Source organism: Nannobrachium achirus, assembly GCF_963921795.1.
Source record: "Nannobrachium achirus genome assembly, chromosome: 1".
Classification (NCBI taxonomy): Eukaryota; Metazoa; Chordata; class Actinopteri; order Myctophiformes; family Myctophidae; genus Nannobrachium; species Nannobrachium achirus.
The window spans coordinates 11,647,925-11,667,539 of record NC_137810.1 but is presented as its reverse complement, the minus strand read 5'-3'; the positions used below and the strand labels follow the sequence as shown (position 1 = coordinate 11,667,539).

General features: G+C 43.1%; 1 protein-coding gene across 1 annotated transcript in view; it reads right to left on the bottom strand.

Moving 5' to 3' along the window:
- Positions 1 to 16,585, bottom strand: part of ttc39c (tetratricopeptide repeat domain 39C) — a 40,792-nt gene extending 24,207 nt beyond the window's left edge. Inside the window, exons 1-4 of the mRNA XM_080720420.1 lie at positions 16,100 to 16,585; positions 12,262 to 12,310; positions 5,779 to 5,907; positions 2,823 to 2,937 (exon numbers count right to left, since the gene is read on the bottom strand). Of these exons, the coding sequence (XP_080576546.1) occupies positions 2,823 to 2,937; positions 5,779 to 5,907; positions 12,262 to 12,310; positions 16,100 to 16,245 (439 nt within the window). The 5' untranslated portion in view covers positions 16,246 to 16,585. The remainder of the gene's footprint in view (positions 1 to 2,822; positions 2,938 to 5,778; positions 5,908 to 12,261; positions 12,311 to 16,099) is intronic.
- Positions 16,586 to 19,615: the final 3,030 nt, after the last annotated feature.

Here is a 19,615-nt window from a genome sequence, read left to right as displayed (position 1 = left end):
GTACATTAGCAAATCAGCTCAACATTATAGGAGCAAAATCCGATTTTACCACTTTTAAGTATACAGTGATAAAATGACCTAAAAATCATTTTCAGAGATGCCAACCACGCTAGATCACATCACAAGGGGTTAAAGATTAGTTCTGAATAGGTTGGCAACTTCTACCTGTATTTTATACATTACACCATTAGCAGTACAATTACATTTGCAAATCTGCTCAACATTATAGGAGCAAAATCCGATTTTACCACTTTTAAGTATACAGTGATAAAATGACCTAAAAATCATTTTCAGAGATGCCAACCACGCTAGATCACATCACAAGGGGTTAAAGATTAGTTCTGAATAGGTTGGCAACTTCTACCTGTATTTTATACATTACACCATACAATTACATTTGCAAATCTGCTCAACATTATAGGAGCAAAATCCGATTTTACCACTTTTAAGTATACAGTGATAAAATGACCTAAAAATCATTTTCAGAGATGCCAACCAGGCTAGATCACATCACAAGGGGTTAAAGATTAGTTCTGAATAGGTTGGCAACTTCTACCCCGAGATAGCCGCATATGTCTGAATATCAGTTGCGGCCCCCCGACTGAAATGGATGATACGTCAATAAAGCCTGTAGGATTATGTAGGACCCCGGCCACCCCAACCATGGACCGTCTTGGCTGCTATGGTCTGGCAAGTGGTACTGCTGCCAGATGGACAGCATCCGGGACAGCTTTTTCCAACAGACAATCAGGCTTATTATGGTCTGTTGCCAGTCTGCCGCACGCACACACATGCATGCACGCACACATGCATGCACACGCGCACACTCCGCACACACATTTTAAATACTTTATTTGGTTCCACAAATTACATTTCATAAACAGGGAAACAAATATATTAGGGTTAATCAATACTGAGCACTATGGGTACACATAGCACCTCCTTCTCCACACTGCTAAGCTGCCAATAATAGCTGAGACAGAGCAATACTTTGCTACTTGTTTTGCTCTTGTCTTCGCCAAGCCAGCAATCTGCAGGCCTCTCATGGTGCATTTATGTACATGTCCAAGACTTCCAAATATCAGTACACTATATGTGTATCCTAGACTGGTGATGGTCTCAAGTAGTGGTTGGTATTTCACAAACTTATCTTGGGATACTTGGTCCATGTACACACACACACACACACACACACACACACACACACACACACACACACACACACACACACACACACACTTACACACACTCTTAACTCATTAAAAGCCAACCCCGCGATGTCGCGGGAAAAGTAATAGAGTATCTATAGTGCCATCCACGCGATGTCGCGGGAAAAGTAATATATTACTGTAACGGCGAGTAAAAATACCTAGTACAATGGCCGACGCTCCGGAGACGAAATCCGCGCTGATTTGTCATCATCACGGCTCCACGAGCACACAATAGTCATCCCATAACATTGAGGTGGACGGCCGATCTCATCTTTAATGTCCATTATCTCAAAACTACACTTTAGAAGCTAGGATGGAGGCAGATGCTCGCTTATTTTACACAGTTATAAAAGCTCCCGGTCGGCCATTACACAACTCCACGTGGACACGCATCGGTTCCGGCGCACGATCCGATGACGTCAGACCGGAAGTACTTCCGGTCTAGACTTCTGGCCTTCAAAATAAGACAGCGGCCGTTAATGGGGCCGGGAGGGGGCACTCTGGACCCCCTAATCCGTTAATGTCCTGGGCTCAGAATGAGTTAACGTGTAGTGGCTATTATGAGCTATATGGGAAGTAACAAATACAAAGCTTGAATCTCTAATTAGAGTTTCAGCACTTGTGCCCAGATATGTTTACTGTAGGGATGGGACGATAAGCCATATTATCGTTTATCGTGATAAAGAACACTCACGATAATCGTATTGTGGAGATTTAATTTATCTTGATATCGTCCTCTACATGCACTGGGATCAATTCACCTTTTATTTGCCGAGCTGCATATCCGGAAACCCTTGGCTTAAACAGGCCCATCCTAATTTACAGTACACTTTAAGACAGAATAAGACGTAATAAAGCCATAATAAGAAATAATGTGTTGGTAATTAAAACTAATATGTTTTATTAGACAGAAACAAAGACAGAATAGCAGAAAGAGCGGATACGTTCTCTGGCACCGGCACCTGCCGACCGGCAGTTCGACCATCAGTTGTGCTGCATCGCCGGCGATAGGACCGGCGGCCGCCGCACAGAACTGTAGGTAGGACCGGCATCGCTGGTAACTGCCGCGGCAGCCACCACCGCATGGACTGGCAGTTTACTGCGACGGGACTGCCGGTCAAACTGCCAGTCCTACCGCCGGCGATGCAGTGCGACTGCCGTTCAAAATGCTGGTCGTGCGGGGGTACCTGCCGCGGCAGGTGCCATTGCCAGAGAAAGTATCCGCTTTTTCTGCTATTCTGTCTTTGTTTCTGTCTAATAAAACATATTAGTTCTAATTACCAACACATTATTTCTTATTATGGCTTTATTATGTCTTATTCTGTCTTAAAGTGTACTGTAAAATAGGATGGGACTGCTTAAACCCTCTATAATTGGTGAAAGGTACTTATAATATATGTACTTTTCTTCACTCTCTAAAAAAAATAGCCAACCTACAAGCTCAAAACGCGTCGCAATGTGACGTGACGTGTTGTGAGTAGATCTGCCATTTTTTGGCAAATGTTCCGCCCGGCTTTTGATTATCGCGTTAATATCGTAAATCGCGATTTCTTCGGTCACAGTAATCATGATATGAAATGTTCATATGGTCCCATCCCAGGTTTACTGTACCTGAGAGCTCCTGCTTGACGAAGGAGAGCACAGCCAGATAGACCTGACAGTCAGCGACGATGATCTGTCTCTGGAGGCGGTCCACCACCACCACGCCTGACCTCTGAGTCTCCATCTGTTTGACACATAGATCTCTGAGAGTTCATTCATGACAGACACACCAAAAATATACTCATCGCCAGTATGTGACCACTCTGAGCTAACGCGGACATTATTTGTATGCCGGTGGATCTCTCCGGGTCCTCCGACGTCTCGAAACGACGCGGAGGGGGACATGACTCCTGCTGCTGTCCGCTTTGAGTAAATGAGGAAGTGATCCACGGTGGAAAAAACGAATGATAAATCATAGCGATTTTATCATCATAATGGATAAGCCTAAACAAAACAGTTTACATGAACAATACTGATGTAAAATAAGATATCTGAACGGCTAAATTTATTTTATATACAATTAAAATGTCATGAACCAGCACAGTTATAGGGGGGCTTGCCCAGGCTTATTTGTCTTCCAATCGCCAATAAGCCAGGGTTTCTGAGGCTAGTACCGGTATGTGACTAACCATAACTTAAGCCCTAATAGTGAATCTACGAGCTCGAGCTAAGTCGGATCATAATAAACCTTTAATCCTCTTAACGTGAAGTACAAAGTAATGACTCCATTTAGATTTCAGTAACTGTGATGTCGTTACTGAATTGGAAAGAGTAACTAGTAACCCCGTAATGTAGTGGCGTTACAGATACTTAAAGGACAACTTTGTTTTTTTACAACAAGGGTTCATATTTTATATTGTAATTAGAGAAAAGAAAAAATCTGTGTTAAAATGTTTTCATTTGCTTCGTTCTATTGTTTTATCGCGTTTACCGTGCTAAAATGTGGGGCATGCGTATGCATGGGGGCATGCGTACAAGTGGCTAAACATGTCTTTTTAGACACAATAAGCGAGCAGTTTCTTTATTGTTATTTACATTAACACTTCTAGCCCCCATAAGTCACATCCAACCATGAAAGGTTGCGTTGTATCTTGGGAATGGGCTTATTCTGTGTAAAATGACAGATTTAGCCACTTGTACGCATGCCCCTAACCACTGAAATAAGAATCTCTAAAACAATAGAAAGAAGTAAATGAAAAAATGTTAACACACATCTTTTATCTTTAATTACAATCTAAAATATGAACCCTTGTTGTAAAAAACTAAAGTTGTCCTTTAATGCGTTAGTCCCAACACTCGATTACACACACAGGCACACGCACGCACGCACGCACGCACGCACGCACGCACGCACGCACGCACGCACGCACGCACGCACGCACGCACGCACGCACGCACGCACGCACGCAACACACACACACACACACACACACACACACACACACACAGCTTTTCCCCTGGGGCCAAACATTCAAGTCCCTGAAAGGCGCGCCTGTACCAGTAACTAGTCTCCTCTCGTCTCATCCTGTACCAGTAACTAGTCTCCCGTCTCATCCTGTACCAGTAACTAGTCTCCTCTCGTCTCATCCTGTACCAGTAACTAGTCTCCTCTCGTCTCATCCTGTACCAGTAACTAGTCTCCTCTCGTCTCATCCTATCTCTTGATTACATTTCCAAGGGTCTCTTAATTCAATTTTAGGGTGATGTCAGTGCTGTCAGCATCGTTAGGCCCGGGGGATGAGGGCCGTAAACAATGTTATCTGAATTGTGTTACAGCTGTGAATTATGGACCCAACAGCCAGCGATGAGGCCATGGACACTATCCAGCAGCAATAGAATAGAGAAAGATACAGTCCATCCATCCATCCATCTTCAACCGCTTATCCGGAATTGGGTCGCGGGGGTAACAGTTCCAACTGAGACTTACAGATTTCCTTATCCTGAGCAACTTCCTCCACTCTCTCTGGGAGTATACCGAGGCGTTCCCAGGCCAGTTGGGAGATATAATCCTTCCATCTGGTCTTAGGTCTGCCACGGGGTCTCCTCCCAGTGGGACGTGCATCGAGGACCTTCCTAGGAAGGCGCTCGGGGGGCATCCGTACTAGATGCCCGAACCACCTAAGCTGACTCCTTTCCAAGTGAAGAAGCAGCGGTTCTACTCCAAGTCTCTCTCGGTGATTGAACTTCTCACCCTATCTCTAAGGGAGATACCAGCCACCCTTATGAGAAAACTCATTTCGGCCGCTTGTACCCGAGACCTTATACTTTCGGTCATGAGTGACCAACACTTCATGACCATAGGTGAGAGTGGGAACGAAGATTGCTCGAAAGACAGAGAGCTTTGCCTTACGGCTCAACTCTTTTTTCTTCACAACAGTGCGATTTAGCGACTGCAAAACCGCTCCTGCTGCTCCGATTCTCCGGCTGATCTCCTTCTCCGTCTTCCCCTTTCTCTCACTTGTGAACAAGACCCCGAGATACTTAAACTCCTTCACCTGGGGTAAAGTCTGATTCCCTACTTGGACTGCACAATCCATCGGTTCCCTGCTGAGAACCATGGCCTCAGACTTAGAGATGCTGATCCTCATTCCGGCCGTAATCCCTCATTTATACTTACAATGTTGTACACTGGTGTTGTAAAATAACCGTTCCTACAAGCTTACAGTTGTGGACTGCCAGAGCTAGAAGATCTGCTCATTTAGATTTTTTTTGAGAAATTGTACCAAATTGTGAGAAATCTTTGGAAAAGATCTTTGGAAATGTTGAACATTTTGAAAAGATCCCAAAATAGGGATGCCACGTTCAAAGTGGTTTAAGAATATTCTCTATCGAGTGAGCCGATCTGTATTAAAAGTATGAATTGTTTTCTTTTGTTTTATTTGTACATTGACATGTGTAAACCCTGCTTTTTGAAAACAGAGTTGGAGGATCACACACATCTGGGCATCTAGCCTATTATCCTTTTGAACTTTTCAGAAAATGTAAACGTTTCCTGGGTTCACTTTGGTTGTTTTTTTGCACTTACGCTCTTCTTGATCTTGTTCCTGATTGTCTCGATGACGCCGGTGCTGTCGTTCTCACACAGCTTCTCCGTTGTCCTCAGGTCGTCGCACGCCATCTGCATCTTCTCCTCCTCGAAGGTCATCATGGCGTTCTGAGCAGGGACGGAACGATATGCCATATTATCGCGATGAAAAAACACTCACGATAATCGTATCGTGGAGATATACTTTATCGTGACATCGTCCTCTGTCATGCACTGGGATGAATTCACCTTTTATTTGCAGAGCTGCATATCCGGTACCACTTAAATCCTCTATAATTGGTAAGAGGTACTTATAATATACGTACTTGATACAGTCTTTTTTCACTCTCTATCAAATGTCTTTGCCAAAAATAGCCGCGACGCGTTGTGAGCTTGTAGATCTGCTATTTTTTGGCAAATGTTCTGCCCCAGCATAATGGATTTAGATTATCGCGATATTTTCATACATTTTCATATCGTCTCATCCCTAATTCTGAGCAGTGATGGAAGAAGTACTCAAATGTTTTATTTAAGTAAAAGTATGAAGTATTGTATTGGTATCAAAATAAAGTACTTATTATGCAGAATGTCCCTTTACACAAGTTTTCAAATATTTTGGAACTAGAAGATCAGCTATTTTAATCCTGCACATACTTGATCGCATGGCGGTGTTGTGTCAAAGATAGCTTATTTACAAGCTCACAACATGTCGCATCCACAACGTGTTGTGAGCTTGAACTGACATTTTTCAGCACATGATGACACTGTCACACGACGGAGCATAAATTAGGCATTAAATATGCACTGCGCTGTGATAGAAGAGATGCAGCGTTACGTAACAACGATCAAGGCCAGGACAAACGGTCCATTCTCTGTAAGAATGAATGGCGGAAGTTCCGGAACCCAGAGACATCTGTGACTCTTGTCTGTGTCAATATGGAAATGTGTCAAAGCTACAATCTGGGACATCTTTTCATGAATAAAAGTGGTCGGATGGGAGGGCCTGCACGCGTGCATGTTCAGAGCATGTTTATTTTAACGATCTATCAATCGATGATGTTCCACCAAGGGATCAATGGAACTAACGTAGTATACTTTAAGTTCTTATTTTAATGGAAGCACTTTTTAATATTAATGGTATATTATGTCCTGGGCTGTGGCTCCGCGGTCCAGGTAACAAGGCACATAAGTGCCTGACATCGCTATTAATTATCATTAAAATCTTGCAATACCCTTGCTGCAGTAGCCAGGTGACAGTGACAGCATAAGGTCATTTTCTCCCGTATTCTTTGGGTCCTTGGTTTAAATTGCTTTCAAATGAACTATGTTTGTGCAACAGCACTGTTTAAACAACAAAGTCACAATGGTTCAATGGTTATTTAACGCTTGCAGTTAATTTCAAACTTGCTAAAAGCACACATACTGTAGACATCAAAGGAGCCCCTGCCCTTTTATCAGTCTGTAAAAAGTGCCCTCTCCAGACCATGAATGCAGTTTTTACTATGGTGAAAGAAATGTACCGTAAATGCCCCTCTTTCCATGCCATACCTGAAGGCAGCATTCAAGAGAATTGCCTTGTCTAAACTCTCCTGAACTCGAATGCAGCATCTTATGTTGAAAGAATTGCCCTCTCAGTCTCTGTAGACATCCATGCCGTACGCCACATCTCCAGTAAGGACTTGATTCTGCTTAGTTCAGTGTGGGATCAAGCACCGAAAATAGCCGACCTCCAAGCTCACAATGACACGTTGTGAGGTCTGCTATTTTCGATATTTCCACCGAAAGGCTCTTTTAGAAATGTCAGCCCCTGCCTCTCTAACATTCTCTGCACCTCCCTGCACCCACCCCACAACCCCCTCCGAGGCAAACTTGCATCTAAGGACAGGGGGTGACGTCAACTCTCGCTCCACAACACACCAGTACCCCAGTGGCGTCAGTTCAGAAAAAGGTAAGGTATGGCAACATGTTGCCATACCTTAGCAACAGGCATGATATATTTATTTTAAGAAGTACATTCTATTTTTCCCCCCCAAAATGGTTTCTTGGGCTGGATATGGCAGTGTATGGAACAGTTGTTCAAGTGCAGCTAAACTTGGCATAATATAGTACATGTGCCACAATTAACAATAATGAATTGCACCTGTGCAGCTGACCTGCGAACCTGGGAATATACCATTCTATCAAGATGGGGAGAATAAAAGTGTGGAGAATATTATTATAATACCTTGTTAAATTTAGCATTTGTAGTTATTCTAATGTAATTTAATTTAACATAACCAGCACAGACAGACAAAGAGACATTCATGTACTTATATTTTAAAGTAACTTGTATTCTCCCCCCTGGACCCAGGGTATGGCAGCTGCTAGCTCTGGTCCATAGCGTTAGTGGAGTTCTCCCTAACGCTATGTTCCTCTACCTCCGTATTCCTTGGCAAAACCGGAAAACCCCGCCGTCTGGTCCAAAAATAACAAAAACTGTTTCGCCCCTCATCAAACCAAAGGTATCAGTGGACAGTTGAAAGCTTACTCTACTTAGTGGACGAGGTCTGAGCCCCCCACCACACGATTAAAATACATGTCTAGGGCAAAATGAAAAATATTCCACCGGATGGAGACGCTCTTCCAGGTTTTTACGAAACAGCGCTTCCAACGTCGCAGAGTTGAATAACACCCAGTGAGACTAATGCTCAGTGTAATTCGGTCCTCTGACCAGCGCGGCAGTAGTGAGTTGGCACCTTGATGGCGACGAAAAATAGTGAAAAACGAGAAGAAATGGAGTCTCCATCCGGTAGAATATTTTTCATTTTGCCCTAGAAATGTATTTTAATCGTGTGGTGGGGGGCTCAGCCCGCGTCCACTAAGTAGAGTAAGCTTTCAACTGTCCACTGATACCTTTGGTTTGATGAGGGGCGAAACAGTTTTTGTTATTTTCGGACCAGACGGCGGGGTTTTCCTGTTTTGCCAAGGAATACGGAGGTAGAGGAACATAGCGTTAGGGAGAACTCCACTAACGCTATGGACCAGAGCTAGGCAGCTGCATACCCCTGCCATACCCAATTGACGCCCCTGCAGTACCCTGACATGAGGGACAGTGACAAGGGCCTGCTGCTCTGTCAACATGTTGTGTGGATGACCACCCCACTCCCCCCCAAGTCACACCCACCCCCAACCCCCAGACGCTAAATTAACAAGGACAACAACGGCGAGAATGATGTAATGATGGATTTGACGAATCAGATTATGACAGCTCATGGCACCGCGATAAACCCACTCAAGGCAAGTTGTCCACGATGATGTAATCCCATCTCCTTATACGAAAAAAATAATCATGTTTACTTTTAAAGGAGTACGTAGTTCATCCCCAAAATGACTTTTTTTCTATTGATTACTCACGCCATGTAAAAAATATTATTGTCTCCGTGGCGTGAGTAATCAATAGAAAATAAGTCATTTTGGGGGTGAAATACTCCTTTAAGGCAGAGGGTTTATGGTTCGTTGTCTCCGCCAGGAGAGTATGTTTTCGCCCCTGTCCGTACGTCCATGTGTGTGTCCGTGTGTCCATCCGTCCGTGTGTGTGTGTGTCCATCCCATTAGTTTGTTAACAGCTAATCTCTGGCGCTGTTGGCCCGAGTGCACACCGGGTGCACACACATGCCTGCAAGCCAATTCAGAACCTCTGCCCCACATTTTTCACATGGCCTTGTTCTACCATGAGGCCGATGTTTGCAAAACACATCTTTGGACACTCTTACAGATTTTGTTCTACGGTCATGTGATCAATATGGATCTGTTTGATTTTCCATATTCCATCCTGATTGGCTTCCAAAATGTGCAGGTTTTGCTCTGTTTTGAACAAAATGCCTCAAATCATGAACACAGCGTGTAATCTTAGTGAAATTGGGCGCGCACATTCCCACTACTAGGCAGAGGAAGAAATGCCACTTCAAATTTCTCAAATCAGCCTCATGGTGGCGCCATAACAGGCCAATTTGTGCTTTTACCTTTAACTCCACCGATCAGTGGAAAACCTTGTATGGCACTCCCTAGAGGCCAAGGAAAAACCTTTGCCCTGCATTTTTGCCAGACCCAGGGGGTCGGCCTACAAAAGGCTTTGTCGGTCTGTCGGTCTGTCGGTCGGTCGGTCGGTCCCTCTTTTCCTCAGTGTGCCTGTGTTTGCCTCTGACTGCTCATCTGCCCCTCCCTTCCCTTGCTCGGCTGATTGCCTTGAGTGCCGTCACCTGTACAGGACCAGCTGAGTTGAGTTGGCTGACGAGCTGCTGACACTATAAATTCCTCAGCCCATCTACAAGCTCAGAAACATTTCCAGCTGCTCAGCCTATACAATCCTGTGTGTTCATGTGTTAGTTCAGTGCCATACTAGTGAAAACAGCCGATCTACAAGCTCTTGCTATTAAGTGTTGAAAATGTTCCGCCCCAACTCTGTCAGAGTTCCCCTTAAATTTGTTAACAATACAGGCTCTCCTGATGAGCGCAACCAGCTGGAGTCTTGCACTCCTGCCAGCGTCACGCTTGCCGGACAGGTCAAAGGAGAGAGGCCAGACTAAGATTGATCCACCCCCCCCCCTTCCTTGCATTCTGATTTTCATTGCGGGTCTGGCAGAACCAGGTGACCTGGTCTAGTTTTCTTCATCTGTAACATGAATGGTGGATCAGAAAACCCAGTGAGAGAAAAAACAACTCATTAAATCTCAAACTCAAAAAACTCATTCAAAACAAACTGGAAAACTCATTAATAACTCAAATTCAAAAAGTTTTTAAAAAACTCAAACTCAAAAATGAATTAATCTGAGCCACTCAACTAAATAGACAGGTTAGAGTTGTTTTGATCAGTGGCGGGTTAGGGGTGGGCGATATGGAAAAATACAATATCACAATATTTTCCCAAGCTGTATCACGATACACGATTTTATTCACGATTCTTTTCATGTTGGTTTTTGTGGTTATTTTTCAAGTTACTTGACAAGAACTAGACTCTCAGGGTTCCTTTTGGGAGGTCTACATTGAACTTTACAAGTATGTAACTCTGACAGTATACAAAAGAAACCAAATGGACCCTTACAGGTCCATTTGGTTTCATTTGTATACTGACAGAGTTAAGTGGAGACCTTGACATTTTAAAGTTTGAGAACTGATTTAACGATTAAAGAGGATTTTTACAAGGCTCCCTCAGTTGCATCACGATATACAGTATACGATACCTCTGAAAAGGCATATCGTGGAGACATTGTATTGTCTCAGCGATAATTATCACCATATCGCCCACCCCTATGGCGGATACAGAAAGTGTCTAATGACTGGGCCTGCACAAATCTGAGTTGTTTTTTAGGCTTCAATATTATAATGACTAGTGGATGTTGTCAATATGAGAATATGATTAGAATAGACCAGGCACAGAGCTCACCGCATCCGGTACGTGTCTGAAGCGTGTCTGGTGGAATTACAAGCATTGTTTACACTACAGCAGGCATTCCCAACCTGTGGACTGGGGCCCACTGTTAGGCAGACACAGAACAGACCTAGGTTGATTTTAATGATTTAACCCATTAAGTCCTGAAAATAGCCAGGGGCGTCAATTGGGTATGGCAGGGATATGCAGCTGCCATACCCTGGGTCCAGGGCGGAAAATACAAGTTACTTTTAAATATAAATCCATGAATGTCTCTTTGTCTATCTGTGCTGGTTAATATTTTGTTAAATTACAGTAAAATAACTACAAATGCAAAATTTTACAAAATGGTTACTTTAAAAAGGTATTACAATTGTATTCTCCCCATCTTGACTGGAATGGAAAGAATGGTATATTCCCAGGTTCTGCAGGTCAGCTGCACAGGTGCAATGCATTATTGTTAATTGTGGCATGTTTACTAACATGCCAAGTTTAGCTGAACTTGAACAACTTCCAGGCTGCCATATCCAGCCCAAGAAACTGTGGACAGAGGAAAAAATAAAATGTACTTCTTAAAATAAATGTATCATGCCTGTCGCTAAGGTATGGCAACATGACTGGTGCGCGCGTGCAAGACACCAGTCATGTTGCCATACCTTAGCCTTTTCTGAACTGACGCCACTGAAAATAGCTACAAATTTCTTCTAAATCCTAATGGTTTTATGAAAAACGTATGTTTCTATATCAGTGGTGCTCAACCTTTTCATGTCAAGGACCCCCTGGAATTATATGTATTCGACCGCGGATCCCCATCTCAAAATATTTTGTTAGGTTTAAAAAATACAAATATTAGCAAAATATTTCAAGATTTTTCAAAAATAGCAGATCTACAAGTTCAGCTTGTATATCTGCTATTCTTTTATAGTTAAAGCATAAAATAATGGTTAAATTAATAATGCGTAATAATGCGTTCCAGGTTTTAATGGCTAAATTCATGTTGAAATGGAATCTTTTTTCCCTTGCAGCAATGTGTACCAGGTTAAGATTAGATGCTGTAAATCTTAGATGAAACTCACCAGGAAACTCACAAAACTGGCCCCGAAGCTCATCAGAGGACTGTGAGTCCTAAACAGAGAACATTAGGAGGATAAAAAAAATTAAAAAAAAGGTTATGGTCAGTTCAGGGGCTGGGCGATATTATGACTTCAAATTAATATCATGATTATTTAAGACGTTTGTCCTGATTACGATTAATGAAAAAATATATCTACCATATAATGAAAGCAGTAGATCTACAAACTTTTTCCCCAAATTTACACCATGATAAAAAAATAAAAAAATATTATTTCTTCATTTTAATATTCAATTTTATGTCAATTCATTGATTTATAATGGGGTAAAACCCTGCTTCTTCTCACACGTTTTAAGTGTGCTTATATTTAACTATAGAGAGTTAAGGTTATAAAGGTTATAAAATCGGTTAATAGTTCTAAATATCAGTTTCGATGTATTTTCGGGTAATTGTCCAGCCCTGTGTACAGTGCTACAGGCTAATGATAATAAATATGTTGCATCCGGGTCGACTGCACACATGCAGAAACAGAGCTGTGACATCATGATGTCACCACAAAGCATCTGTCCTGGACAGAGCCACCGTGTACCATCTGTCCAGTGGTCAGTCTCAGCATTGAGAAGGACAATAATGGCTTGATTAACAGCAGAGCTAAAATTAGCTCTCTATCTCTCTCTCTCTCTCTCTAGAGTGGCATTTTCTCCCAAAGGCACACATATAGACCTTGATGCCTGGGAGGGAGTGTTTAGAGAATGTCCATTCCCAGGCAGACCCTACCAGCTGTTATGAGGAATGGTTGAGAGTGCAGTACCAGTGATGTCATTACGTGCGCGTCCCGCGTCAAATACGCGTTCATGTCGCCCAGAGACGCATTCACGTCTTGTTTCTGGGGTCCCGGGGACGCGCCTCCATTATTAATCCATAATTTACCGCATCGCGGTAAAAGAAAAACATTAGCGATTAGCGAATCGCAAAGGCCGCGATGTTCTGCTAAGTAGACTTCCCAAGCAATATGGAGACGTTTAAATTTTTGAAATCCCTTCATAATTGACTACGCAATGATCAAATCAAACCGTGGTGTCTGTCTTTGCTTCCTATTAAACCTGCGGAGAGGAGAGGAGCCAACTGTCTGTCTAACAGCACGTACAAGTTTATTTCCGTTCCAACAGAGTAGGTTCCAACGGAGTAGGCCTACTCCATAGCTACAGGTAGTGAATGTTCTTGTAATCATTATAAATATAATGTCCTTAAATCCTTGTGCATTGATTAAAAGCTGCCGTTTGTCATAAGCTGAAAGTGAAAGTGATTTCTGTGCAACGGTGGCTGCCCCTCCTCTTTCCCCCGCACACACAACTTTTGGTGTGTGTCTTAGGGTGCTTTTTTTTGCCTTGATGAAACTTAAGCAAGGCAGCGACATGCGGTACTTTCTTCCTTGACAATAATGAGAGGCAGACAATACCATTACTGACATTTTGCTGAATATAAAAACGTTTTATATTGCTAATAGCAAAGTAAAAGGGAATCTTTTGGAAACTTAATGGGTCTGTTACTCGGTGAACAAATGGAACCAAATGGACCTGTTCCATTTGTAGGCCTACTCTAGTTTTTTAAAATGTAATATAAATTGGGGTCCCAGTGATATAAATATAATTAAATGCGTGTCTGTAGCCTAGTGTATTTAGAAATCCTAGTTCTAAGTTCAAACATTAGCCAAATTGTAAAATAAATATAAGAAATAGGCAAACATTTTGAAAATAGCCGATCTACAAGCTCAGTCTTTAGACGGCCTTAATAACCTATTGTGGTGTGTAAAATAGCCTATAGAAAAAAGTTAATAATAATAATAATAATGGTAATAATAAGGGTAGTAATAATAATAATAATACATAAAAAAGTATCGAAAACGGTATCGAAAAAGGTATCGTATCGATTCCCAGGTATCGAAAAAGGTATCGTATCGATTCAGAGGTGAACGATACCCATCTCCGCGGCGTTGAATTTTTTTGGGACCCATAAAATATCCCTGGGACTCATCCGAAAAACTCTTCTGGGGTCCCGGGACTCATTACATTAAAAACCTATTAACATCACTGCAGTACAATGACCTTGATCTGTAGAGTCAGGGGCGTCACACCAAACTCTGGGCCCCGGGTACAAGGATTCACTGCGGGCCCCCCATGAATGTTAACTATTGAAAAATAGCAGATATACAAGCTCACAGCGCGGCACCGAGTGCCGCGCTGCGAGCACGAAAATCGTGAAAATGTGTGCCAAGAAACCTATGTTTCCATGTCGGTGATGCGCAAACTCTTTCATGTGAAGGACCCCCCCCCCCCCCATCTCAAAATATTTAGTTCCAGCTGGAACCCCCAGAAGCAAAATTTGAGTTACAAATGTTCACTTAAAAAATACATATATTCAAAGATATGCGCACATTTTCACGACTTTTCAAAAATAGCAGATCTACAAGCTCGCAGCGCGGCACTCGGTGCCGCGCTGTGAGCTTGTATATCTGCTATTTTTCAATAGCTAAAGTTACTAGGGCCCCTCCACCTTGGGCCCTGGTAACTCAGTCCCACATTCCTTCCCCTTGTGACGCCCCTGTGTAGAGTTGACAAGGCTGCAGCTAGGTTGGCCATATAGCCTTAGCTGAGCTAGACATCCCAGCCATGTTAAAACAAGGAGGGAATAGATACTGCAGTTAGTTAGCTAGATGCATTAGTATCTAGGCTGGCCCCAGGCTAGGTTGGCCAAGTCTTCACACAATCAAAGCAACGTCATCCAAAATAGAACACTGGTTCTAAACGCAAGGATCCGGAGGAGCCCCATGGGGTTCCTATATTGGGGGTTCAGGGGGTCCTCCAGCTAAAAGATACAGAAAGTTTTACGCGTCGCAAGCATTTTTACTTTTCAAATAATCGCTCATTACTGGTAAACAGGGCATAAATGATCTTGACATTGATTTGGAGCCATCTCGCCCATGCAGGCCAGCCCCATCAGGGGTCCCATCATGCAATAATGCCAGCTTGCCAAGTGGACATATTGCAGGGGACCCCTGAGGAGTCCTCAGTCTCCTCACAACAAGTGGACATATTGCAGGGGACCCCTGAGGAGTCCTCAGCCTCCTCACAGACACACGTGACCAGGGTTGATGGATGGATGGATGCATGGGGCCAGTGTCCTCACGGAGCAAACTCTCACCTCTGTGCTGTAAACTGATATTTGTGCTGTTCTCATGGAGGAGAGCCAGGAAAAGCTACGCTGAGGGCTGACATCTATACTGTAGGTCAGGACAACAGCCTCGCCATGCCGGAAGTAGAGCTGTAATGGACTATATTATAGCTATAGTATATCCGGACATATAAGTGTCTTGAACAGATTTGTGCAGTATAGCCTAATCATGTAGCCTACACAGGAGACACTTTAATTGAACAATAGCAATGGAAACAATCCAGTTGTACTTTTCTATGTTTTATTATTATATGGGTACCATATGGTGTGTAGTAGATAAGGTATTATAGGCCAAAGTGTAGCCTAATAGTGGGGAAACTACAGGTAGGCTCTAGTCTATGGCTATTAGATCATCTTTTCTTTAGCGTATTTCTGTAAACCTAATCCTCCCAAAGCTGTCCAATGATGGCCATAATCATGTGAACATGTCTACTAAATATGCTATTTTTATTATTTGTAAGTTGTAACAATCCTATTCAACAACAAAAATGTCTTGTCTGAAACAAACAGCATCATATATTGTTATTCATCACCATAAAGCCATTATGTTCTCTATAGCAATCCATGTCAGATTCTAATGAAGAAAGAGGAAAGGACCAGTGTGTACCAACCTGTATCTTCTGAAGAGCTCGTCGCTCTCCTTAAAGCCGTTGTTGAGCAGCATGTTGATGCCCTGCAGGGCCAGCTCGGCATCATCAATGTGCTCTGCCTTCTCCTCCACCTGCTTCTGCTGCTGGGACTGCTCCGGCCCCGCCATTGTTTATACAGCTGATAGGAGGCTGTACGTTTGTTTGATCAGACGACACCAAGCACAGCAACAGAACAGCGAAATAATAACACCGAGATTCCGAGGCAAAAAACCCGCATTGGGTTGTTATTATTATGCCGGCAGATAGCAGCAGAGAGACAGTAGTGACGCGCCCCGGATCGGCAGAATGAATGGCTGTCAGTGCAGAGTAGACTCCCCGCAGGCTTCCAGACGGTCTCAGTACCAGGACAGGACAGGACAGGACAGGACAGGACAGGCCCCCGGTGGGCCGGGGGGAGGAGGAGAGCTTCAGGCTGCTACTGCTGCACCCGGACACATTTAGGCTACATCACAACACCGCATCGTTTGATTTCAGCCCCCTGCCGAATGCAGACGTCTATGCGTTCAGTATGTTAATAATCCCGTCCTCTCTGTGGAGGGTCATATGATGGATCCATTCGTTTTGGATGGGGGGTTTCTTTCTGCCCCAGCTGCTGCTGCTGGTGCTGCTGCTGCTGCTGCTGCTGCTCTGGCTGCGTGCGATACTGTATCTGTTCTGCGTCCGTTCGATGGATTACATAACCAGAAGAGCGGCTGCTCCAATCCCCGCGCACACAGTGCTTTGCCCTGGCGGCTGCCTTGTCGTCATTACGCACAGCGTTGCTGCTCGTGTAAGATCCAAGCAGGGCTCCGTCCGTCCTGAGCATCAGCGTCCTATCATGGAGCGCAGCGGCGTCAGTTGAGAAAAAGCTAAGGTATGGCACGCAACAGGCACGCACGATTACAGTACATTTTATTTTTTCCCACTGTAGCCAAGGTATGGCAGCTGCCATAGCTTGCCATACCCAATTGACGCCTCTGATGGAGCGGACAGTATAGTAGCAGGCTATATTCTGCAGCAGTTGATGCTACCCTCTACCAATTTCTCAATCCTTCCATGATCACCCCAACCCCATGCATGTATTCAAGCCCGCTCCTAATTGGCTCATGACGCATTCTAATAATGAGCCTGCTTGTGAAAAATGTGGAAAAAATGGTTTACATAACAAAAGATAGGCTATAAGCCCATTTAGACTATTCAAATGAAATAAATAGGTCTGTATGCATAAAAAAAACAGCTGTTCATATAAAATACAAAGTAGGCTACACCTAATTGATTGTAATGATAAACAATTATTTCTTATTTTTATGTTATAAAATGACAAAATCTAGTAGAAAAACAAATATGTTGGACTAGGCTATAATGAAATGTGTCAAGCATCATGAGATTTAAGATGAATGTCACATTTAAAAAAAAATAGGCCTATTTGAGATTCAATTTTGATATAGCCACTAGACCAGTACAAACCTCCATATAGCCAATTCCCATGCCATCATCAGGTTATAATATCCCATCCAGATGTATTAATCAGTGCACAAACTTAAATTGGATCATGACGCATCCTATTAAGCCTGCTAGACACTGCACTCTCCTCAGTCACATTAATTGGTTTCATGCCATGCAACATAAATAGTTGTCTACTTGGACATCTCTCAAAGTGGGGTTCGGGGTCTATACCAGCAGTCATTGAGGGGTGCCCAGCCCAGGCAGTCCCCAGCAAAATGGGAAACACTTCCGAAAGTCGATTTCTGGCCTAGATCCAGATTGGAATCAGATTGGTGTGAAGAGAAAAAAACTAACAAAAAGAAACACATGGAAGCTGATTTTTGCTTTTTGATTTGAGCCACATTCCCATAGTTTGAACTCCTGGAGTCTGGCCCCGACCAACAGGTTGGGAATCCATGCTGCTGTAGCCTAAATGAGATAAATGAGGTAGACACACTCTGCTGCATTCCACCTTGCACAGTGTAGGCCTAGAAGAGAAATAAGGCCAGATATGCATTAGCCACACATTACTAGTGGATGGCATGATGCACACACTACTATGAATAAATGATAGATCGGTTGATCCTGCCTTTGTGTGAGACTCATATAATGGCACACGAGGGAGGCAGCATAGCCAGTGAGCCATGAGAATAGAATATAGCCAACACAGTGAATTATGCTTCTCTATAGTTAAATATAAGCTCTAGTGTAGATTTGAGTTACAGTATAGATTAGTTCAGGGATTCTCAACATTTGTCATTTCAAGGACCCCAGTTTGATTATGTAAGAGGCCCACAAACAGATTTGATACAATGTTTTATATCTGCAACCCCCATCTGGGCTGTAAAAAAGTGTTAATTTGACTCTGAGAGTATACAAAATGATGGGAAAAAAATGGACCCTTACCCTGGTGGTCCCTGGAGTTGATGTGGAGAACCATTCGAGTCTACACACTGTTAGAATTGCTCACATTTTGCTTTTTGTTTGCGTTGTTTCTCTTTTACCCCTGATATAGGCCTACTGTATATCTTTTGTTGTATGTATGTTACTGAATGTATCATACAGTATTGTACCACTTAAACATCACAATAAACAAAGTAAATAAATAAATAAAAACTAGACCCATATAACGTGGAAGTAATGTGTTTTAATCTGCTGAAGGGGTTGCCACGGGTAGGATGATCACGTGAGTCAGTTTAGTGTACAGAAAGGTGCTTTTTGTGATGACATTTTGAGGCTATTAGACCTGACCTGATACAATCAACCACAATCATTTTAGTTCTTCTATTTGAAATAACTGTCAGCTGAAAATACTGGCAGATATTTTTGACCACTGTTTGCATAACACATATTTATGAAATGTCACTGTATAGAAGTCATTGAGTCTCCACATGTGAATTCATTTTCCAGGCCTACATACCAGAGAATTCCCAGAATGACTTTATAGCTTATAGGTAATGCAAACAAATCCTAAAATATTACAATAACTCAGGATTCAGGTACAGTGAGGCAGTCAGGCTGTTAAAGTACGTTCAGAGAAGGAGATCATATAGAGTGCCACTCATTGATTACACCCCCTAGCGTAAAACACACTCCAATTCAAAAGTTTTCGGAAAGGGAGGTGAACCAGGTAAAGGTCGGCCTCAGAACCTTTTTATCAGAACTTGTGTTCCCCCAAATTTCTTGACTCCCGACATGTCCGAGCTATAGTTCGGGAGGAGCATGTCATAGTTTTTAGTCTGCAGGGCATTTGTTGATGTGGACAGGCCCTGTCACCCTGGATGCTGTTTCAAATGCAACTGGCTTCCCATTCAGCTTCACGTTGCGCAAGCAGCCAACAAATGAAGTGGACACCGGAGCCCTGTTTCTCTGCCCTTTGCCTGCAGGGGAAGAAAGTGGAGGAATAAGTATCAAGATGTGATTAAACCAGTGGTTGTTTACTTAACCACTTGAACCCCAGGGGGGTCCAGGGGAAAAATCCGCCTAAAATGCATGCCCAAATTGGAACAGTTG